Source organism: Tauraco erythrolophus, chromosome 28 (genome assembly GCF_009769465.1).
Source record: "Tauraco erythrolophus isolate bTauEry1 chromosome 28, bTauEry1.pri, whole genome shotgun sequence".
Taxonomy (NCBI): domain Eukaryota; kingdom Metazoa; phylum Chordata; class Aves; order Musophagiformes; family Musophagidae; genus Tauraco; species Tauraco erythrolophus.
The window spans coordinates 6,088,215-6,110,440 of record NC_141492.1 but is presented as its reverse complement, the minus strand read 5'-3'; the positions used below and the strand labels follow the sequence as shown (position 1 = coordinate 6,110,440).

Here is a 22,226-nt window from a genome sequence, read left to right as displayed (position 1 = left end):
ACGTGGGACTGGCCAGGAGCTGGTGGTGACAGAGATGCTGCGATGGCATCCTCTGCATCCCCAGCCCCATCAAGCTCCCAGGCGCAGGAGCCAGCAGTGGCAGCCCCGTCCCAGCACCGTGCCCAGGGGCAGCACGAACAACCCGGGCGCCTTGCTCATTTCCAGGTTTAATTAGAAACGTATTCCAAACCACGAACCCACACCCAGAGCCAGACACGCTGGAGAAGGGGACGTGTATGCTGTAAAAATCTGCCGAAGACCCGAACCGGCCGAGGGGCTCCCCGGGGGCCGCAGGACATCTCTCCTCCCGGCAGCCCTGGCCTCGTGAGCCGGTGTAAGTAGCTCACCCCTGCCCTGCGCCTTCCCCGCAACAGCTTCGTCCTGGCCCTGGCCCGGGGAGGGCTGTGGGGGCTCAGGGCTGCCAGAAGCCTCACACGGCAGCCGCTCCTGGGGAGATCCAGCTGGAAACATGGGAGCAACAGGGACATCCAGCAGCATTGGCTTCCCAGCCCCACGGACAGAGCCAAGCTGGGGGCTACAGCCCCCACCGACAGGGCACCCTGTGATGGGGGTACTCCCCAGATGTCTGGGGGAGGCGGGGAGGAGTTGGGTCCTGCGCAGCAGTGCTGGGCTAGAGGCACGGCTGTGGGCGAGGGGCTGCTCCCCGGCTGCCCCTCACATACCTACACGCACACGATGCACACACGACGCACACGCTCACACGTGCGCACACGCCAAGCCTGCTCGCCTCATCCCACCCTGGGAGCTCCGTGATGAGGCTCCTGCCACCAGCCCCGACCCCAGTCACTCCGTCATCGTCCAGAGACCAATTCTGTGCAGCCCGGGGCAGGAGTGAGCAGCACTGCCCGAGCCAGCTTCAGGCCCGTCCCTCTGGGCAAGGCTGCCCACCAGCTCCCAGCCTGGCAGCTTTTTGCCTCCATGGAATAAACATCTTCGTGTCGGCTGGGCAAGGGGCCCTGTGTGGACAATGGAGGGGAGGCAGCGGGGAGGGGGGGCCCTTTGGGGCCAGGGACTGCGAGGCCCTGCTGGGAAGGGGGATGGGGAGCCTGACCCTGGGGTGCGAGGGGAGCTTTGCCTCCTCCCGAGGCCAGGCACCACCAGAGGAGGGGAGTGCGGAGCGGCCCCGGCTTTGCCCCAGGGCTGGGGTGAGTCCGGTGCCAGGGAGCGGGCGGGAGCTCACGTACCCCCAGCATCACTGCTTCCTCCGGACAACCTGGCGGAGGTGCAGCTCACTCTCTGCAGCCACGATGGGCTGCTCGTTCTGCCGGTGGTGGCTGATGAGGTGGCTGATGCTCTCAAACAGCACGTCCTTCGTCCTCACCTGGGGCCGGGGGGGCACAGCGGTCCTGAACCCAGGCCAGCTGCCTCCCCTACGGGGTCTCCACACAGCCTCCAGCGCCTGCCCACCCCACGGACATCTCCCCCAGTGTCCCTTCCCACCCAGTCCTCACCCCATCCCCATTGCCCACCCCATGCCCTGCCCTTACCACGCCCTCAGGGTCCACCAGCAGCAGGTGCTTGGGCTGCCCACTGTGCATCCCAGTCAGCACGTACTGCCCCGGGTTGGTGAGGCTGTCCCGCACCAGGAAGTCCCCGTCTGTCTGCAGGAGCCTCTCGGCGTCCCGCCGGCTCATCCTCCCGTGGTACCATGGCTCCCGCCTGAGCTGCTCCTCCGTGGGGGCGACAGGGGCTTTCCGCGTCGGGGGGCTCGGCCACTGGTCCTCGATGGGGAGGCTGGTGCCGCCCCCCGCAATGCACTCATGGAGCTTCAGGGCATCCTCGAATGGCCCTGCAGGAGCCAAGGGGTGCGGGCATGAAGCAGGGCTGGGGTGCAGCGGCAGCAGCAGGACCCGCAGTTATGGCCAGACCCACCTCTGGGCTGGACCCCACTGCACCATGGCTGTCCCAGGCACAACAATGTGCTTGTGCCCAGGCATGGAGGGGATGATGCCACCCTGCACCAGCACAGCTGCCCCTTCCACAGGGCCAGGCAGGGGGGTGGATGTGGTGCCCACCCACAGCTCTGCCCCGAGCACATCCCTGCCGGCCTCAGCAAGGGTGGGCGAGGATGGGGCCCCAGCACACGGCCCCCCCGTGCTCAGCACAGCACTGCTCTAGGCTCAGCCAGCGTGGGCACGGCCGGGGCTGCGGCACACAGCTGGGCAGACCACCAGCATAGCGGCAGCAGGTCTTGTGGCAGACACCCCCCAGCCCGGTGGCTTACTCATATCAAAGAGGTCCTTTTTGGGGCTCTCCTCTGGCACCCCGCGAGCCGTCGCCTCCAGCTCCCAGGTGTCCAGGCTCTGGGTGTTCACGTACATGTGCTCCTCGTAGTCCCGTGGCCCCAGGGCATGGCCATCTGCCTGCAGGTACCCATCACAGGGCTGGCCTGCAAGGACCGGGCATCACCATCAGCCTGGGCATGGCAGAGCTGCGGGGACCCCTGCTCACGGTCCCCAGGGTGCCCCCCACAGTGGTACCCACCCTGGCTCTCCAGGTCCCAGGGTGGTCCCGGCTGGCTGCTCTGGTCTCGCCTGACTGTAAACCCGCCCTGGGGAGAGGAAACAGCAAGGGCAGCATGGGGACCTGCCTGGGACCCCCACGGCACGGCCGGCAGCGGCCCCGGGGGCTCACCTGGCTGGGGGGTGCAGAGCTGGAGGGCTGAGTGTGGACATGGCCCAGGACTGTGCCGTGCCGGAGCCGGGAGTCGATGAGTCCCCCCAGGGGCGGCTCCTTCCCCGGGATGCTGTTGTAGTAATCGTGCTCGGCCCCCTCCTCGTCTTCCCCCCAGGCCGACTCCTCTGCACCCAGCACCCTGCAGCGGGAACGGGTGAGCTGGGGACACCCTGCCCGGCTCGGACCCCTCCCCATGCCTGGCAGGGGACGTACCCAGGACAGGGGGTGCAGGGCTGCGGTGGGGCCTCCCATCCCCCTACCTTTCCAGGGGTGCCACCACCTTGGGGGGGCTGTGCAGGTACTGCTTGAAGCGCAGCTCAAAGGCCTGTCCCACCGTGCTGATGACGCTCTGCGCCAGCCCCTCGCAGCACTCCAGGATGTGGCAGGCTGCGGACAGACGAACAGACGGCTTCAGTGTTTCCCCATCACCCCTCTGGGACCACCCTGAGCCGCCCCTTGCGCCCAGCACAAGGGATCCCCTCCTCCAGCCTCCATCTCCCAGCGCATCCCTCCTCTTCTGCACAGCTTGCGGGCACAGGGGCCAGTGTCACCTCTCTGGTTGATGGGGTCCTTGGCGACGTAGGCGACATAGTCCGTGGTGTCCTGAGGGCACAGGAGAACTCAGGGCCCGTATCCTGCTGCCACGCGGGGAGCAGGGCCGGGGGCACCAGAGTGAGGGGCCGGGCTCAGCCCCAGCCCCCACGTCCCACCCTGGGCCCAGGCTGCCCCGCAGTCCAGCTGAGCCGTGGGACGGGCAGCCCCTGCCCCTGCTGCCCCTCGAGGGACCGCAGCTGGCGGAGGGCTGGGGTGCGTGTGCCTCACCGTGTCCCCACCGGAGGCAAAGGAGATGGATTGCATGTGGTGGTTGGCGATGATCTGGGGGGAGGACATGGCCCGCGGGGGCAGTTAGTGTGGGGTCGCCAGTCCCCCTGGTTCACGGCGGGAGGCAGAGGGCCAGGAGGTAGCAGGTGGTGGGGCCGTGTCCCCAGGGATGGCTCTCACCTGGCGCGTGGTGGGGACCATGAGGTTCAGTCCATCAACGGAGATATTGACAGCGATGCTCATGCCAGCGAAGCGGAGGTTGCTCTTGCCCAGGATGGAGAAGAGAGCTTTGTTGGGAGCCTAACAGGGAGAGAGGAGCATGAGGGCGATGCAACATCCCAGGATCAGGTTTCCTGGGGGGAAGGAGGCAAAGAAGGGTGGCCCGAGAGACCCCAGGCTCTGCCCCTCGAACTGGGCAGGCAGTCCCAGCACCCAGTCCTGCAGCCTCTGCTCACCCCAGGAAGGGATGATGGGTTGGGTGGAAACTCACCTTCTTCTTCCAGATGCCCTTCACGCCCGGCACCGCCTCGTACAGTCTGTTGATGGCTTCCCTGCAAGCCATGGCCCCTGGCCGGGTTATTGCTGCAGACCCCTGGCCCCTTCCCAGCTGCCTCCCCGACCTGCAGCTCCACGGGGTCTGGGGGCACCAGCCCCCGCAGCCCCGGACGCCGCAGCCTCCCCGCAGCACTGCCCCACGTCACGGGCCTGCGGTACGTAATTCCAGCCGGGGCCACCTCCCTTCTCCTCTTTCTGCCCAGTGATCCGCGGCAGTGCCCTTCGTCTGTGTCCCCGCGCACGGGATGGATCCCATGGGGCAGGGCTCCCCCAGACCCTGGCCCTGTGTCTCCCCCTCTACACAGGGCCCCAAGGAGGGGGAGCACCCAGCTCCAGGTGGCACCGGGGTGCGGGAGAGCAGGACTGTGGGGCCGTACCTGGTGACCTGTGTCCGGGTGTTGAAGTCGAGGGACCTCATGGAGCGCAGCACCTCAATGCACCCCATGTACTGCAAGGGGGAACACGGTCAGAAGAGCCTCCTCCAGACACCGTTGCCAGCCCAGGGCAGGCGACAGAGAGGAGAGCAGGGGAGGAGCCGGGCGTCAGTGAGAAGGGTCCCTTTGATGCCAGCTCTGGGGCTCTCACCCCAGTGCACGGCACCTTTTCACCCTCCACCCCAAAATACCCCAGACGCCGTGCTGAGACCCGACAAACTCATCTGTGTGCTGTGGCTTGTGCCGCCCTCACAGGGGCTGGCTGCCGCTGGGTCCCAGGGCTGACTCCCCAGCCCAGAAAGCCCCCTGGCCCGTGCCAGGCTGGTTCGGGAGGCCGTGCCACCCCTCCCAGGGGTGCCCGACAATACGGGTAGTGTAACGGGGCCCGGCTGCCCATGATGGGGCGAAGGGGCCGCAGGCTGCACGTGCCAGGGCACCCCCCAGGCCGGCCGCCCCCTCCCCCCCCGCAACGTCCCCTCGGCCGGGGCCAGGGCACCCCGCGGTCGCAGCCCTCGGCGGCAGAGCCTGCGCCGGGGCAGCCGCGGAGGACCCGAACCGGGGGCTCTGCCCGCAGCCGTCGGGAGCAGCGGGCAGACCCGCCGAGCCCCGGCCCGGCGGCCGAGACGGGGCTCCCCGGCCGCCCGCTGCCCCGACACGGCGGGACTTACCCGGACGATGTAGGAGACGCCGGGCCCCAGCACCCGCTCGTCGGGGTGCAGCCAGCCCTGCGCCGGTTTGCGGATGAAGCTGCCCTTGCGGCTCCACTCGTCCCCGCCCGGCCGGGCCGCCTCCGCCCGCGCCGCCCGCCCCGCCGCCGCCGCCGCCCCCCGCGGCCGCCCGCCGGCCGGCAGCGCGCAGGGAGCGGCGCAGAGCGGCTCGCAGGCGCCCAGCACGGCGGCCAGCGCCGAGGGGGCCCCCGCGGCCGCGGCGCCGCCCGCCCGGGCCCCGGCGGAGAGCTCCCGGCCGGAGCCGGCGGGGCCGCGGCCGAGGAAGCCGGCGGGGCCCGGGAACTTCCACTGCGGCATCCGCGGCAGCAGCGCGCAGAAGGTGGTGCCGCGCTCGGGCTCCTCGCCCGCCGCGGGGCAGGGCCCGGCGGGCGCGGGGGCCGGCGACGGCATCGGGGCGGTCAGCGGCTCGTCGCGGAAGCGGTCATACTTGGGCTCCGGGAGCATGCCCGGGGCCGCGCTCCGCTCCGCCGCTGCCGCTCCGCTGCCGCCGCGCCGGCTCCCGCCCCCCGCCCGCTCCCCCGGGGCCGCGCCGCGCTGATGTCATGGTGTGAGCGCTCCGCCGCCCGCCCCGGCCCCCCCCGGCCGCCAGCGCATCCCCCGCCCCCGCCCCGGCCGTGCCGGACTCGCGGCCGCCCCAGCATCTCCCGCCCGCCGCTGCGTCTCCCGGCCGCCGGAGCATCCCCCGCCCGCCCCCGGCCCCCCCCAGCATCCTCAGGCCGCCTCTCAGCCCCCCCGGCTGCCCCAGCCGCCCTGCGCCCCTCGGGCTGTGCTGCCCCCCCTCTCGGGTCACCAGCGGGGGCTGCGAGGAGGCGGCAGCGGGAATCGCGGAACGGGAACCGCGGGACGGTCCCAGCGTTCGGGGACAGCGGGGGATGAGGCTGACCGGGGTCTTCTCGGCACAGCCCGGGGCAGCCGTGCTGGCTGACAGACCTGTGGGCACGGCCCTGCGGCCCCCACCACGTCTGCGTGCCCCCACAAACACAGCCCGTGGGGCTGCAGCCACTTGCGCTCTGCCCTGCACCCCACTCCAGACCCGCTCTGTGAGCCCCCCGGGCTCGCACCAGCGCTGTGGGATCCCGGCTTTGCTGCAGGGTTAATGGGCCGGGGGGCAGCGGCGCAGGGGGGGCTCCTGCCCTCCCCCGGGAGCCATAAGGCTGATGCACGGGGCTGCTCATCCCTCGCGTTTTGCCCGTGGCTGAGCAGTGATGCGCGGGCAGCTTCTGGAAGGGGCCAGCAGCTTCTGGAAGGGGCCAGCAGCCCCTGGCTGCTGCCCTCACCCACAACGTGGGTGTTTTCTGCTCTTTCCACATCTTATCGCCGAGAAGGGCTTACAGGGAGCCCGAGGCTGGCTGGGAGGCGGGGGCGTGGGAGGCTTTGCCAGGCTTTGCCGCACAATGGGGCTGCCCTATTTCTGTGCCTCCCAGCCCAGCGGTCTTGCTCGCTCTGACTTCATCTGCCTGCAAAGCCAGGTCTGGCTCCCACTCGTTTATATCTGTCTGGAGGGCTCAGGCAGTAAAAAGCACAATCATTTCTTGCTTCTCTGCCAGTATCTGCAGCAGGGGAAAAAAAAAGGGACTTTCTGACCTCAATCAAGTAACTTGCCCTTCCTCCAGCCCTGGGATTGCTGCTTTTTTCCAGCAGTTCAAAGAACTCAGACCTCTTGTCGAGCCTGGCACCAACCCACAGCATCTCGCTCACTGCAGGGCTCAGAGGGGCTGGGCTGCGTGCGTCCCCCACAATGTGGGATGGGCACTGGGCTGGTGTGGACAGAGCTGGGGACTCCTGTTCGGGTTTCCTGCCGGTGCCCGGGGCGGTGGGAGCCAAGCTCAGGCAGAGGGTGCAAGTCCTGTCCCTGTGAGGCAACGTGGCGATGTTCCAGCACAACTCTCACCAGCTGCCCAGGGCAGCTCTGGCAGAGCCAGGGATCAAGCCCAGAGCCGCCTCTGCATTTTGGGTTCACCCTCTGCCCTGGCTGGCGTTGCCAAGACTTTGCCACAGATGCTGACCCCCCCCCCCCGCCCCAGCCTGGCTCCAGGCCGGCTGGGCACAGAGGGGTGAGGGGCCGCGGACCCAGGAGGCCCACAGCCGAAACCCACCCCCTGGCCCACCGCAGCGCCTGTAGCTGCTCCACTGCCCCGGTGCCGTGGGGTCCCTCGCCTTTCCCCAGACCACCCCAGCTCTGCATCCCCTCCATTGCCGAAGTCATCGTAGCGCTGACGCTCCGTCCCCGCGGTGCCGGCATCACGGGCTCTCTGCAGAGCAGACGTGCCTGGATGCAGGTTCCTGAAGAGCCTCCTTGGCCGGTGGAAACCACTGCGTTCCCCTGCCGGCAGAGGTGACACGGCTGCAGCCGCGCAGCCGGGTGGGAGCTCTCCCCCCACGCCAACCGGCACAAACAAAACCGGAGCCTCCCCGGGGGCCAGCTGTGCCCTGGGCAACGCGCGGCCGCCTTTGTCCTGCCTTCTCGCTGTCTCCTGCTCCCTGGCAGGTGACGGGTGAAAGCCAGTAATTGCTCTAACGCGATCGATAAATCAAGGTAATAGAATTACATTTGCTGTTGCCATATTAGGAACCGCTTCTCTGCTCTCTGTCCTTCTTGGGTTTGTTTTTAAACTGCTGCAGAGCACTGGAACGAGGTGGGTCCTCCATGCTCTTGAAGCAGCTCCAGCGTGGACTTGGGTCCCTGCCTGGCACGAGCGGCCCTGGGCGCACGTCCCTGGGGCTGGGGTCTGGCCTGAGGGAAGGCACCCGGTCCCGGTGGAGGTTATGGGCATTTTACCCCACACCACGTGCACATAAGTCTGGGGACCATGGGCACAGGACCTGCTGCCCTGGGCGCAGAGCAGCAGCCCCTGCCAGCCCCACGCCCACTGCTGCCCTCGGGGCTAGAGCAGGAGCACATTTGCCCGCAGCCCTGGAGGAGATGGAGCTGCTCTCCTCTCCTGCGCAAGTCCCTGGTGGCCGGGGGATTATTTTCATCTCGTTTGCAGCCGCTCTCAGGCTCTGAAGTCAGCTCACGGGCTTTCCCCTGACTGCTTTTAATCATTACTTGGAGGAAAGTCTCTGTGAACAAAGGCTGGATCGCAGCCTTGGGGAGCCCCACGGCATCTCGCCACCCCACTGCTCTGCAGGGCGGTGTCCTGCGCGGTCACCAGATCCCTCCAGGCTCTCCCGGTCACCCCCAGTCGCTGCCGTGTGTGTGTGTGTGATGGTCAGCAGCCCCACAGACCCCTGACCCAGCGATGCTGCTGGGGCGGCCAACTCGAGCAGGGGGCAGCGAGCAGGGCTGGCCTCTGCCCTGCCGCTCCCCAGCGGCACCCGATTTGCATCCCTTGTCTAAACTGCGCCTAATTAATCTCCTTGCTCCTCTGGCACTGCACTAGGGGAATCAACATCAAGTGCTCTCCCAGCCGTGAAGGATTAATTGGGGGAGGAGAACACACCACGCACAGCCAAGCACAGGGGCGACTCGCCGGTGGTGCCGAGGCAGGTGCTGCTTTGCCGCCGCAGCCCCCCCGGGGGCACTGAGCCTCTCCAGCCCCCGGCCCAGCTGCTCCCTCCCCAGCTCCTCTTGGCGCCAGGCTTGGGGAAGGGGCTGCGACCCTCCCCGGAAGGCGCTTGGCGGTAACTACCGCGCCTGACGCCGGCCAAGACACCGGTGCCGAGAGGACAGTCACCAGCCCAGCACCAAGCGGGGCTGCAGTGGTGCAGGGGCCCCCAGCCCCGGGGTGGCCGGGGGTCCCTGTTCCACCTCCCTGCCCCCAGCCCAGTGCTCCAGCCGGGAGGTGCCTGCAGGCCCAGCAGCGCTGCGGCCGGGACAGCGGGCGGCGGGGCGGACCTGCCCTTCGCCGTCCATCAGCCCCAGTGCCGGCAGCAGTAAGCCCTACTGGGAGGGGGGGAGAGCGACGGCAGCTCCGTCCTGAGACAGAGCGAGCTGGGCGCGGGGCACGGGGCTGCACAACAGCGGGGATTCATTTCAGATCCACGGTGGAAATCGGAAGAAACGGGCAGCGCTCGAGCGGCACAAGGCAGGGCTGCGGCCGGAGGCGGCTCCGGCCCGGGAGGCGGGAGCCGCCGGCGACATGTCTCGGCTGCTGCCTCCGGGCGGCCCCGGAGGGACCGACGCGGGGCGCGCCCAGCAAAGGCGGCGCTAAGCCGGGCCGGCAGGAGGGCGGCGGGGCCCGCGGGAGCTCACACCGGGCCGCCCCGGCCCCGCCGCCCGCACGCAGCCGGTGCCGGTGCAGGCGCAGCCGCCCAGCCCCACCGCCCGACACCTCCTCAGGCTGCGACCGACGGGCCCCGGCGGGCGGGGGGGCGGGGCGGGGCCGCTCCCCCCGGTGCCCGCCCGGCCGGTGCCGGTGCCGGTGCCGCGGGGCAGGGACCACCCGGGTTGGGCGGGCCCGTCCCGGCATGCCGCGCGCCCCCGGAGGACCGGCCCGTCCCGACAAGCCCCGCGCTCCGCCGTGGAGAGCTGCCCCGCCCACCACCGTGCCTCGTGACGTCGTGGCACCGCCCTCCCAGGCCGGCGCAAGAGGCCGCGCAGCGCTTCTCACCCCCGCCCCCGCCTCTCTCAGCCAATCAGAGGCCAGCCCGGCTGACCAGGAAGAGGCGGAGCAGCCAATTGGGCGCGAGGGAGTGGGGCGTGGCGGCGCGCAGTAGGGCGCCGGAAATGCTTGTCACGCCGTCGCCCGGGCGACGGGGGCGGGGTGGGGCCTGCGGGGTGGGGCCTGCGGGCGGGCCGCCCTCCGCCGCCGCCAGCCGGGCCGCTGCCTGCGCCCCGCGGCGCCGCCCCCGCGCCCGGCAGCCCCGGGCCCGGCGCTCCCCCGCCGGTGCGGGTCCGGGTCCGGGCCCGGGCCCGGGCTCGGCGCGGCGCGGCCCGCCGCAGGGAGGATGGGGCAGCCGTGGAGGCCGGCGAGCGGCAGCGGCCCGGCGGCGCCATGACCGGCGAGAAGAAGAAGAAGAAGCGGCTCAACCGCAGCGTGCTGCTGGCCAAGAAGATCGTTATCCGGGACGGGGCCGGCGTGAGTGCCGGGGGGCGGGGGGCTCGCCGGGCCCGGGGATCCGGGGGGGCCCGGCGGGAGCGGAGGGCCGGGGGCTGCCCGGCGGTGCGGCGGGCGGGAGCGCGGGGCCGGGCCGGGCCGGTCTCCGCGGAGCTGCGCCGGGGGCGCGGGCGGGCAGGAGGCGGATCAGGGCTGGGCGCTGCGGCGGGGAGCGCGGTGCGGGGCCCGAGGGCGGCAGCGGGCGCGGAGGGAGGCGCCAGGCCGCCTCCAGGCCCGGGCGGGCCGCTCCGCCCCTCCGAGCGTCCCCGCTGCGGGCCTCCGGGGCGCGCAGGGACAGCTGGTGCCCGCGCAAAGACGCTTCGAGGTGGGCGCACCCCAGCAAGATGGCTGCACGCTCCTTCCGCCGGGCTTGCGCGCTCGGGAGAAGGGCGCTCCGGCCCCGGGCCGCTGGGCGGCCGCTGGGCTGCCCCACGGGCCTCCGCCGCTCTCTGCACCGGGTTACGTTTTGTTGCTGGCGTCCGTGCGCTTTGCGGCAGCCCCCGTGCAGCCCGGGGAGGTCGGCTCCCGGAGCCGCGCGAGGAGCGCAGCGCAGCGCGGGGATCGGTGAGTGGAAGGAGCGACGTTGGATCTGGGCTTGCTCGGTGCAGAGACAGTGACCGTTGGGTTGGTTGCAGTCGTGTGGTAGCGACGTTGAACTGCTCGAGAGGGTAGGAAGGGGAGGACGGCAGCAAGAGCAGAGGGCTGTCCTCTGCTGGGTGGTGATGGCTGTGCCGCTGCCTTGGGGCTCCTCCCTGCAGAACACCCCATTCGCGTGCAGGAAAACCCCTTCTTTGGCTGACCGTGTCCCCCCCGGTGGCGTGTCTCTCGTGTTGATGCCACTGGTTTCTTTTTGAAGCAGACTCGGCCCGTCTGCGGGACACAGTTTGATGGAGCCTGTGAACGTTGCAGCAGAACGATGTCCCTCGCTGCCTCCTCTCCTGTTTCCCGCAAACTTACAGCTGCATTAGTTATCTGAAACGCAGTAGCGTTCTGTCAAAGCCTGGGAGGATGTGACTGGTAAAAGACTGCTCTTTGCAAGCCACGCTACTGGAATTCCTGTCCCTGAGAGACTCAGTAGGGAATGCTGGAGGCAGGATACAGGCATGTCTTTGGTTTGCTCCATTGAATGATTTGTATCTCAAGAGCACAGGCTAGATTAGTCAGATGTGAGGAAATTAATCTCTTAGCCTGGAAGGAACGACTGTGGATTTGAGGTTTCCCATACCAAATCCCATATGCCTTTGGATTTGAGATTTGTGCAGCTGATGGAAATTTTGTTTAACTTCTGGATACTCTTCAAGCCATTGGAAGCTGTCTGAATGCTGGGATTGCAGACGTTTCAGGTGGTTTTATTAACACTGTGTCAGGGCTAGCCCGCACTTCTGGGCGAGCTCAGGTCGCGTGGGTTGCTGATGAATCCAGAAGTGAGTTCTTGTGGAAAAGCACATTGTGCTGCCGAATATTTGGCCTGTGCGTTCCCTGACGTAATTCAGCTGAAACCTGTGTGCTTTCCTCTTGTTCCTTGCAATTTATTTTCCTTGTGAGCTCGTGACTTTGCAGGCGTGTCCTGCGTGGCAGGAGAAAACCTCCTGGGCTGGCAGCTGGGATTTGGCACTTGGGAAAGCGGCAAGAACAAACGCTGCCCTGAAAGGGCCGTGAAAAATCTTTGAGGAAAGAAAGATAACAAGGCCTTGAGGTGTGCAGTTTTGGTTCGTTTGGGGTTTTTCACAGCTGCTCTAGGGACCGTGCCTGTCCCACCGTGCTTGGTAGATGGAGTTGGCGCTCAGGAGGGAAACTGCCTTCCCAAACTCCCAGCGCTGTGTTGCAGATGCTGCTGTGAAAATATTCAGAGAGTCGAGGCATTTCATTTCAAAGTCCTTAAGGGGAGGACTGAAAGGATGATCGGTTGGCCGTGTTTGGAGAAAGCATAATGGTACCAAAGATGTCAGTTCTTGGAGACAAAAAAATTGAAAACAATTAGCTTTTAGGAGAGGCACACGTTGGTAGACCCTGGAGGGAGAGATGCTGCACCCAGTCACACGTCTCAAATCTGTTGCGGATCAGGATACGTGTTTGGGTTTTTTTTTGTTTTTTCACTTACGGAGCTCTGTTTTGCAGCGACAGGGGATTGGGGAGCCCAGCGTGTACCATGCCGTGGTGGTTATTTTCCTGGAGTTCTTTGCCTGGGGGCTGCTGACCACGCCGATGCTCACGGTGAGTAAATCTCCCTGGGAGTAGTACGGGCTCTTGTAGAGGGGAGTTCAGCATGGGGAAGGGTGAAGATCCCGACATGGGCCTTTGGAGCACAGCAAGTAGGAACCAGGATGTAATAGTTCGTACCTGAAATTTTTTCTGTGTGCATAAAGCCGGAGCTATAGTAATTTTTCATGCAGTTGGGCAAATATTTTCCTAATTATTGTACTTTAACTTGGAGCAAAGCATGAGTTAGATTTTTGAAAGCTTTTGGAGAATTTCAAGAAAGCAGGACCAGAAGACCTGACCTGAAATTACTAGAATTTACTGGTAGTTTACTGTCATTTATTGCTTTTTTTTTAGATATTTAAAAAAAAAAAGTGCACATGAGAGCTTAATGGAAGAAAGATGAGCAAAGCTTTGACTTTTTATCCAAAGACTGCACTTTTTGCCCTACATTGACTTACTTAGGGATAAAAGAGATTTCTGTTGAATTACTGCTGTCATTGCCTGAGGTGTCAAAGCACAGAGACAATTTCCTGGCAATTACTGACTGCACCAAGTCATGCTCATCCTAGGAGAGCCCACCAGTAGCTCATTCAGGACTTGACTGAGTCATGATTAACACAGGCAGCAAAGGCAGCTTCACGGTCAAGTTAAGTGCAGAGGGGTAGCTTTAATGAAGAAACTTAAAATCTCGTCTCAGATACTTGCCTTTAGTTAAGGAGCTGTAAACTTCTGATTTGGCACTTTCGGGAAGAATTCTCAGCCTCTAAAACACATTTTCTGGTGGTGGCGTGCCAGCTCACATTGAAGTCCGATGTGCCACACGTATTTTTGACCTGATCTCTGATATCTGGGTAGCTACACAAAGGGAGTCTCTTTTTTTTTAATCAAAGGCATTAGAAATGCAGCAGTAGCTTAGCAGTATGAAACGCAGGTCAAGTGTGTAGACAGTACAAAGGGGGAGAGAGCAGAAAAGTTATGCAGAAGTTGCTAGCTCTGTTTTTTGTTTTTTCCCCTAGGTGTTACACCAGACTTTTCCTCAGCATACATTCTTGATGAATGGCCTGATCCATGGAGTCAAGGTAAGGATTATTCCTTCCAGGCTTTCGTTTGAATCTGCAACCAGTGCAAGAGTGACAAGCCATTGTAATCTGTGTCATTTGCTGGTATCAACCAGTGTTTGAGAGAGAAATGTTCGTTTTTCAGTTTGGGCTGCTGGTTGGCACACCTAGTGCAAAATGAAGGCTTGGCAGAGCACAGGCATCGGTAGCTCATGTAGTTGATCCTACCGAGCAGTATTAGCAACGTGCTGCTGGTCAGCGTGGGTGGGGGGCTGTGGCAGCTGTGTGTTTCAGCTGAAAATATTCCAATAGCACGAGGTCAGCCCTGTAACCGTGTTCTGGAGCATAACAAAATAACACATCAATGACATCTGAACTTACCAGTAGCAGAAGTTGAAGCTAAGCAGGCCTTAGTGGCTCTTCCCACACAGGAGGTGGGCAGTATGCTGTGGCACGGTGAGTGGGCATGGTGAGTTTGGATGAGACCAGCATTCCTGGAGCAGAATTGCAGGCAACTGTAGCAAACAAGCAGTAGCCATGTGTTCTGACTTGGGAATGTGGCAAAACAGATTGTTAGGCCCAGGCTCTGGCAAGAGGATCTCAAAAATGAGCCCTAGAGAGGTTTGCTTTGATGCGAGTCGGGCACTCCCATATACGCTTCACGTTGAAAGGCATTGAACAGTTTTATTTGTGCTTAATGGCCTTGGCATCTCATTGGGTCTGTCTTATCTCCATCTAAGAGAGAAGGCTTTCCCTCGAGCTGCAGCAGCTGTTAATGTGATGGAGCTGTGCCAACATCTTTTTAGGTACTGGCAGGGCAACTCCCCTCTGCACGGGCTGCCTGGGAAGGCCCCAGCTGCAGGCTGAGCACTTGCAGAGAACGGGAAGTAATTGAAATGTCTGGCAGCGCCTAGCTGGTCCAGGATTTTCTTTGTGTCCCTAAAAGATGGGAGCAGTTTAACAAACGGTTATGTTTTGGTAATATTGCCTGCTTGTAGAAAATAGGAATGGATTGTCTCCTCTTATCTTTATCTTTAGATGATGTTGTCAAAAGCTCTTGCTATCGACAGTTGGAATTTGACTGAGAGATTTCTCGCTGTCATCCTGTCTGTCTGTCTTAGGGTCTGCTTTCTTTTCTAAGTGCCCCACTGATTGGTGCTCTCTCTGATGTCTGGGGCAGGAAATCCTTCCTCCTCCTCACTGTCTTCTTCACGTGTGCACCAATTCCTCTTATGAAAATCAGTCCATGGTGAGTTTACTTGTGTCCCAGCCGAGGGGTTCTGAGGAGAAGAATGAGTGCGAGGCTGAACGGTGGGGTATTTGGGGTGTTGCATTTGAGGATGAGATGGAAGAGTCCATTCCGAGGAGGAGGATGCTCAGCCTGGAGACTCGTTTGCTTGTCTGGTTCTACTGGAAGGTTCAGCATCAGGAGGAAGGAGTCTGTCTTTCCTCTCCTGGTGCCTATTCTCACAGGGTCGTTACCACTGTTAGAGGACGTTGATGTTTCCTTCCTGTGTGGGGAAAACGAGTGATGAAACTCCATGTGCCACCAGACTGAAGCTCGGTGCTCCTGAGTGCTTTGTGGTGCAATGAAGTGGGATGGACTGAAGGAAGAATAAGGGGAAGCTGTGAACTACCATGTGGCTGCTGTCTAACTCTGCCTTTGGCGATGCCTGTTCCAGGTGGTATTTTGCCGTCATTTCCATGTCTGGAGTCTTTGCCGTCACCTTTTCTGTGATTTTTGCCTACGTTGCTGATATCACACAGGAGCATGAACGCAGCACGGCATATGGCTTGGTAAGGAGCTGAATAACTGGCTTCTCTCCTGAAAGAAATATTTGGGGCTTTGCGGGTAGGAGAGGTACAAAATTAGTGTGGGAGATTTATTGACAAGGCTGAGGACAGTGTCAGTGAAAAGGTGATACGCGTTTTACTCACAGTAGTCTTCCTGTTCTTCTCTTTGTGGTTTATCACCAAGAGAAAGGGCCAATTTCTGTCGGAATATGGCTTGTGTTGTTGCTTAGCCTTGAAACCAGCCGGGTCTGAAAGCTGCTTTGCACTGGGAAAGGGGGCTGTGATGCTGGCAGGCATGCAAGTAGCCTGTGATTGGGCCCCTTCTGTAGGGGTACCAAAAGTATCGGTGTGTGAACTGTTAGGATAGATTTAATTTCCCTTTGCTAGAACTTGGACTAGATTGCACCAAGAGAACATGTCGTCTTTCTGTCTGTTCACCTGGATTATCTCCGTCAAAGACGGCTAACCCAGTGCTCTTGGACTACTCTGGAGGAGCAAATGGGCCCGAGGAGGAGGGGGCTGTATTAATGTTTTGTGCTTCCAGGTGTCAGCCACGTTCGCCGCTAGCCTGGTCACAAGCCCAGCGATCGGAGCGTACCTTTCCCAAGCCTACGGCGACACGTTGGTGGTTGTGCTGGCGTCGGGCGTTGCTTTGCTGGATATTGGTTTCATCCTGCTGGCTGTGCCAGAGTCTCTGCCGGAAGAGATGCGCCCGGTGTCCTGGGGAGCTCCGATCTCTTGGGAACAGGCGGACCCGTTCGCTGTAAGTAATCTCGCCGCTGTTTTGCCGCGTGCTGGTAATGCTTGTTTGCTGCAGTTCTGCTAGTTTCTCTCGAAAGGAAGGTGCGTTCCGTGAGAGGTGAAGGGTGTGAGGCTCAGATTAACCCTGTCGAAGGAGCAGTGTTCAACTGACGGCAGGCTGCACGTATCTCAAGCTGTCCAGCAGCTTCTCAGGGATTTCATATAGCTACAAATCACCTAAAAGCAGCTCCAGGTGTCCTGAAGCAAAAGCATCTCTTGGTGGAAACGTGCCGGCTGTTTGAACAGAAATTCCATTCCTTAGCGAGAGCACTGTGCCAGGAGAAGTCTGAGCTTCGTAGCGTTTCACCTCACCTTTGCTTGCTAGGAAGATTATTTTGGCTTTCTGAGGAAAGAACAATTCTGATCAAAAGCACTTGACTGTAAATCTGAGAGACTCAAAGGTAAAAATTCCTCTCTCTGGGGTGTAAGTTGATGCAGTTGTACCCCTGGTCTGGCGTGTTGTGGCAGTGTTTGCATCTTCCTCTGAAATGGTGGTCTGGCTTCGTTCAAGCGTTCGCTTCTCGATATTCGACGGTGACTTAAGCACTTGGTTTTGCTGTCTCTGTACCTGGAGAATGTTTAATGATATTAACTCCTTCTATTATTTTTTTTTGTTTGTTTCCCACTCCCTTCCCTACAGTCCTTGCGGAAAGTGGGTCAGGATTCTACAGTGCTGCTCATCTGCATCACCGTCTTTCTCTCCTACCTTCCTGAAGCCGGCCAGTATTCCAGTTTTTTCCTGTACCTGCGACAGGTCAGTCTTTTGCTGTGGCGGAAGGCTCTGAATGCAGGAAATCCCAGCCTACAAATATTGTCTCATTTGCATGTCCTGAGGAGGCTAATCTTGGCCAATAGCTTAGTAAAGTTGAAGCTATAAGAAATAGTGACTTGTTCCAGCTTTCCTAAAAAATGTGGGAGTCTGGCGATCACTCCATAGGCGTTGCCAGGACCCTTGTTTGGCTTCTTGCTGCTGGTCAGCCCGTCCATCCTGTCCGTGCCACTTTCAGGCATTTAAGGTGAGCCCGGTGATTTAAAGCTGTTTCTTCAGCCAGAGGAAAAGTTTTTTCTCAGCAGGGAGGTGGTGGAAGGTACAGTTGAGTAATGTTTAAGTACCCGATGAGCAATGTCAGTAAACATCAGTGACACCGATCGAGTGTACAAATCTCTTGCCTGAAAAGTCTCTCTCTGGTGTTTTCACAGGTCATTGGTTTTTCCTCGGAGACTGTGGCAGCCTTTATTGGTGTGGTTGGAATTCTCTCTATACTGGCTCAGGTGAGAAGGAGCTCTGGCAGTCTGGTGACAAGAATGTCCAAAGTTTCTGATAATAGGGGCTGATGAGTTGTCAGAATCCCTGTGGTCACACAGACACCGTCGGATCCGTGCACGGCTCCCTGCGGTCCCTCTCTTACCTTTTGAATGTACCTGTTTGTTGAATAACAAACTGTGGGGTGGCCCTGTGTTGCTCTGCAAAACTCCATAGATTGTGCTCCACCATGGACAGGGATGTGCTGGCTTCTAACACAACGTTACAAGAGTGGAGGAGTGTGTGTGCACGACAGCCCATCTCACAGCACCATGAGTTCCCTCGGGTTCCTGTCCTCTTGTCTTCCAGTGTTGTCATCTTTCTTTGCACTTACTTTGAAAGCACCTCTTTTTTCTTTCCAGACTGTAGTGTTGGGAATTCTCATGCGTTCAATAGGAAATAAAAACACCATCCTGTTGGGACTAGGCTTCCAGATCCTGCAGCTTGCCTGGTACGGCTTCGGATCGCAGCCTTGGTAAGAGTTTGCCCACGTTTGTCTCGTGGCTTTGGCAGGTATCTCCCTCCGTGGTGGTTCAGTGGCTCTGCGGCAGCTCCCTGTGCCCTGGAAGAGGGAGATCGTGCCCTGCCACACTGCTAGTCTGTGGCTGGCCCTTGGGACTCTGCCTCCTAACTGCTGCCCTTCTCCCCAAGGATGATGTGGGCAGCAGGAGCCGTGGCTGCCATGTCCAGCATCACCTTCCCAGCCATCAGTGCCATGGTGTCCAGGAACGCGGACCCCGACCAACAGGGTGAGTCCCTTGGGCATCTGACAGGCACGTTCATCCCAGCAGGCGCTTGAGCTGGCACGTGTTCAGCTTCTCAGCGTTGGTGGCAGAGGGGCGGGCAGGAACATCTGTGCCAGCTGGGCAGTGTTGCTTTATTGTTAGTAGCATTGGCACTCTTGCCTTTGACTATAGCTGATGCTTTGGGAGGGAGTTCTTAAGTTGTGCACGTAGGTGTTCAGCGTTGCCTGAGAGAGGAGGCTGCTGCTTAATTGTTTACGTGCTTCATGGTTCAGCCCTGAGTCCTCGGGCTTGGCTGCCTTAAATTCCAGTTCAGTTGGAAATTGTTGCTTGATGTGCCCGTGGTCATTTTATTCTTGAAAGTAGCAAGCCCAGTCTTACTGATTTTTGTAAAAGCTGATACTGAGCGAAGCAAATCACCAGCTCGCTGCTTCAGCTGCACAGCGCGTGTCGATCCAGATCTGACGGTTGGATCCTGTCGTTAAATATGTAAGCGTCCCTGAACCGAACAAGTTTCTTCAGAAAGCCGGAGGCATGTCTTCCTTCCCTTGCTCTGTCCCCAGGTGTGGTGCAGGGGATGATCACTGGAATTCGGGGGCTGTGCAACGGTCTGGGGCCGGCGCTCTATGGCTTTGTCTTCTATCTCTTCCACGTGGAGCTGAACGAAATGGCTGAGGTGGAAACTTTGGGAAAGGCCTCCAAACCCAACATGGCCAACCCTACAGACGAGGTAACCTGTTCAGCTTTGTTGTTCTGTTTGCTGGTCTGCTGCTGTCCTTGCACTTGAGCCTTGATCGTTCCTGTTTCACCCTACAGAGCAGCATTATCCCAGGGCCTCCGTTCCTCTTCGGGGCTTGTTCTGTCCTGCTGTCGCTCCTGGTGGCCTTGTTCATTCCAGAGCACAACCTTGCACTGAGATCAGGCAGCCACAAGAAGCACAGTAATGGAGCCCAGACCCACACCCACAGCCCGCAGGCCGGAGGATCGGATGGCAAGGAGCCCCTGCTCGAGGACAGCAGTGTGTGAGGTTGGGAGAGAAGCACCTGGCTTGCGTCTCAACTCCAGATCAAGGATGGACTCAGCCAGTTGGAGTTCAGGGAGAGAGGGTCGGGGGAGAGAAGAAAGGAGGGTGACAGACTGACACCAACAGCTAATGAGAAGGGACGGGGTTTCCCTTCAAGCCAAATACACCCAGCTGGTGCAAAAAGGGAATTGTATCCTCTGGTGCTGATGGAAAGGGGAGATACTGAACTGCCTCGTGTGAAGGGATAGTTCTTTAAAGCAAACCTGCCCTTGTACGTGAGAACCGAACTTCACGGTGTGACCTGCCAAGCACTCGGCTCGCCAGAGGAAAACGGAGGAGCTGGTGTTGTCTTTGTTCTACCGCGGACTGGCCGAGCTGCCAGCCAGAACAGAGCGAGGCGGCTCTTGCGCGCCCCGTCCCCGACGTAATTGGTGTTTCTGCTGATCCCGTGGCAGCTCGGCTGGCCGGCCGCGGCCCAGGGAGGCTCGGCGGCGGCCCGGCGCGGTGTGCGTGGCACGGCATGGGTGGCCCGGTGCGGTGTGCACAGCCCGGTGAGCATCTGATGAATTCAGTTGAAAGCGAAACTTGGACCCCCAAAAAATCCACTGACTTTAGTGTTCTGATGAAGACAGAAAAATTAAGAGGTAAAGTTGCAGCTGACACAAGGGAGAATGGGCAGACGGGAGAAACGCAACTACAGGAATTACGGACACTTAGGTGGTCAACAGCGTTTGTATTCGTTTGGTTTTTCTTTTTTTGTTACGCTGATGTAACGTTTGTCTGTCGCTGCCTCCATGGTAGAAGGCAGAGGGTTTTTCAGAGTCTTTTTCTGGAACTGTACGGGTTGTTCAGAAAATACGGTTCTCTGAGAGGCTGGAGAAACACCTGAGCTCTGCTGAGCACTTTGATAAAGCGTCGTTTCCTGAGAAAGAAGGAGTAGAAGTAGCTGTTTATCTCGAGTGCTTTCAAAAAGCATGTTGATTTTTCCCCAGGCTCTTGCCATCTGATATTAAAACCAGATAATGACCGTAGCTTGTTTTTTCTCGGTCCGAGAGATCCTGATGATTGCAATTGATTTGAACTTACAGGTCTGCATTCCATGTAGCGTTTCTGAGCCTGCCACGACGGCTTTCGTTTTGTTGGAAAATGGGATTGCAGCCTCTGCTGCCAGGTTCAGCTCTGCTTAGAAAGAGCAGCAGGTGCTCGGATTTGAGTGTTGAGAAAGAAGCTAAGACACGCGTAGGGAAGGCGTGGTTGGTTATAGATGCACAGAGGTGTGGCCGTGGGCAGGAAACAGTTGTTGTCATCTGAGTAAGATCAGAAGTGATGGCATTGAGCAGTCGCTGGAGAAGTAAGGACCAAACTGGGAGCACTTAAGAAACTAGTTGTTAAGGAAGTTGAGGATACAGTGGCCAAAAGCAGCCCTGCCTCAGCGCAGGCTATGTGCAACAGCTGTTGTTTGCTGGTGGATCCCTTCTCTGTAGGTTTGGAAAGGTAACTTAGGGAAGGAAGGGCAAAAGGGAGGGAGCACCATCGCTGAGTGTCTTGGGTCTTTGCAAACAGGTAATCGTGGCGGACACTGTGCCTGCACAGCAGTGACTGCAGACGCCGTTTACCTCTGGGTTTAATGGGAAACACCAACTGGACGGCCCTGGAGAGCTCAGTGCCTGACACACAGCTGGCACAAGCAGGGCAGAGCCCTGTCCATCCCCTGCTTTGCCCTGGCAGTGCGGCTCGCCCGCTCTGGGAGTGCGCGGGGACGTGAGCTCTGGGTGTACTCAGCGTCTGACCTCTTCCGTGAGCTGGTCAGCACCAGGGCTGGGTGACGTGGGCTTTGGACCCATCAAGAACTGCAATTCCCTGAAGGGCTCTTGCACAGCTGTGAGATAGTAACAGCTTGGAACCACTGCCTGCCTTGTCTGGGCTGAGCTAATAACTTAATGTCTGTTTACCAATTTTCTGGACCAGTTAGTTACTGGAGGTGGACAGTTAAGTGAAGTAGTTCATAGTTTGTTTTGCTTTAATCCAGTCTGGTACCCAGATCCTGTAATTGGAACTGTGAGAGTAAATGATTGTCCACGCAGAGGGCAGCCACCTCGGGCACTGAGGAGCTGCTGATGTGGATCTCATTGCGGGACTGGAGAGCAGAGCTGGCAGAGTCTCACTGGCCTGTGGTGACTCCAGTTTTCCCAAGCTCATGGTGGTGATGCTCTAAATTCCCAAACGTTATTGGGCTTCTTTCCTGAAGGAAATCCAGTCGCTTCAAGCCAGGCAGCAACCCCCCCTCTGTTGCTCACAGAAATGCCTTTGCAGACTGGAGTTCCCAGGGCCTGGCCAGGTGAGCGTTTACACGGTTACAACGAGCTGACGCGGGTTTGTCCCGCGCGCACAAGCGAAGGGAAATGCGACACGGAATCGTTACCTCGCTCACACGGAGGCACTCCGAGCTTCACGGGCAGGCTATAGCGGAACGGTACAGAAAGACGAGCATAATTTATATGATATGAAGTATATAGAGATCTATTTTTAAAAGTCCTTTCCTTTATTGAATAGTTTATTGAAACCAACGTGTTTCCAGTCCCGTTCCCTCTCACCATTGCTGCTGCCTGCAGCATCTGGGCCTCTCCTGCCCTTCAGACAGCAGGACTAACCGGGCGAGCGTCCCTCCTCGGCGCCCGTCCGTCACGACGCGATACCCGAGTTTCCCGTGATGCGGGCATCGCCCGGACCCGGAGCGTTCTGGTCACTTTGTCAGGCCCTGAGCTCGGGGCAGGCGATGCCGCAGGTTCCTGCCGTGTTGGGCTGCAGCCCGGCTGCGTGGACGGCTCCACCGTGGCGGAGGTTTCGTTGGCAGCGGGGGGTACAGCGTCGGGCGGCTGCGCTGGCGGAGGGTACGCTGCGAGTGCGGTTACCAGCGTGAAGGTGACTTGGATGTAGGTCCTTTGCCGTGCCGGTTCAGGGGCTTCTCTCTGGCACAGGGACTGGCCCTGGGACGCGGCGCAGCCCCGAATCCGGGTGCCTGTGGC

The 22,226-nt window shown here is 60.4% G+C and overlaps 2 protein-coding genes across 4 annotated transcripts; one reads left to right on the top strand and one right to left on the bottom strand.

The window, feature by feature from the left end:
- Window positions 1–1,213: 1,213 nt before the first annotated feature.
- Window positions 1,214–5,680, bottom strand: SHC2 (SHC adaptor protein 2). The gene is made up of 12 exons (XM_086627546.1): window positions 5,177–5,680; window positions 4,452–4,522; window positions 4,010–4,070; window positions 3,700–3,819; window positions 3,520–3,573; window positions 3,249–3,300; window positions 2,958–3,084; window positions 2,656–2,836; window positions 2,506–2,572; window positions 2,246–2,410; window positions 1,509–1,810; window positions 1,214–1,342 (listed from the first exon to the last, which is right to left on the bottom strand). Exons 1-12 carry the CDS (start codon window positions 5,678–5,680, stop codon window positions 1,214–1,216), a joined length of 1,833 nt encoding a protein of 610 aa, XP_086483672.1.
- A 4,460-nt stretch (window positions 5,681–10,140) lies between these two features.
- LOC104370186 (solute carrier family 71 member 1) lies at window positions 10,141–19,658 on the top strand. Of its 3 annotated transcripts, none has more exons than XM_086627561.1 (12): window positions 10,141–10,257; window positions 12,394–12,489; window positions 13,494–13,556; window positions 14,657–14,784; window positions 15,218–15,332; window positions 15,874–16,092; window positions 16,771–16,884; window positions 17,331–17,402; window positions 17,796–17,908; window positions 18,085–18,182; window positions 18,740–18,906; window positions 18,993–19,658. In XM_086627561.1, exons 1-12 carry the CDS (start codon window positions 10,174–10,176, stop codon window positions 19,200–19,202), a joined length of 1,479 nt encoding a protein of 492 aa, XP_086483687.1. In that variant the 5' UTR covers window positions 10,141–10,173; the 3' UTR covers window positions 19,203–19,658. The 3 variants fall into 3 exon arrangements, with proteins under 3 accessions (XP_086483687.1, XP_086483685.1, XP_086483686.1); XM_086627559.1 differs by having other exon boundaries at window positions 10,152–10,257; window positions 18,740–18,869; window positions 18,935–19,658; XM_086627560.1 differs by having other exon boundaries at window positions 10,152–10,257; window positions 18,998–19,160.
- The last annotated feature ends 2,568 nt before the right edge of the window (window positions 19,659–22,226 follow it).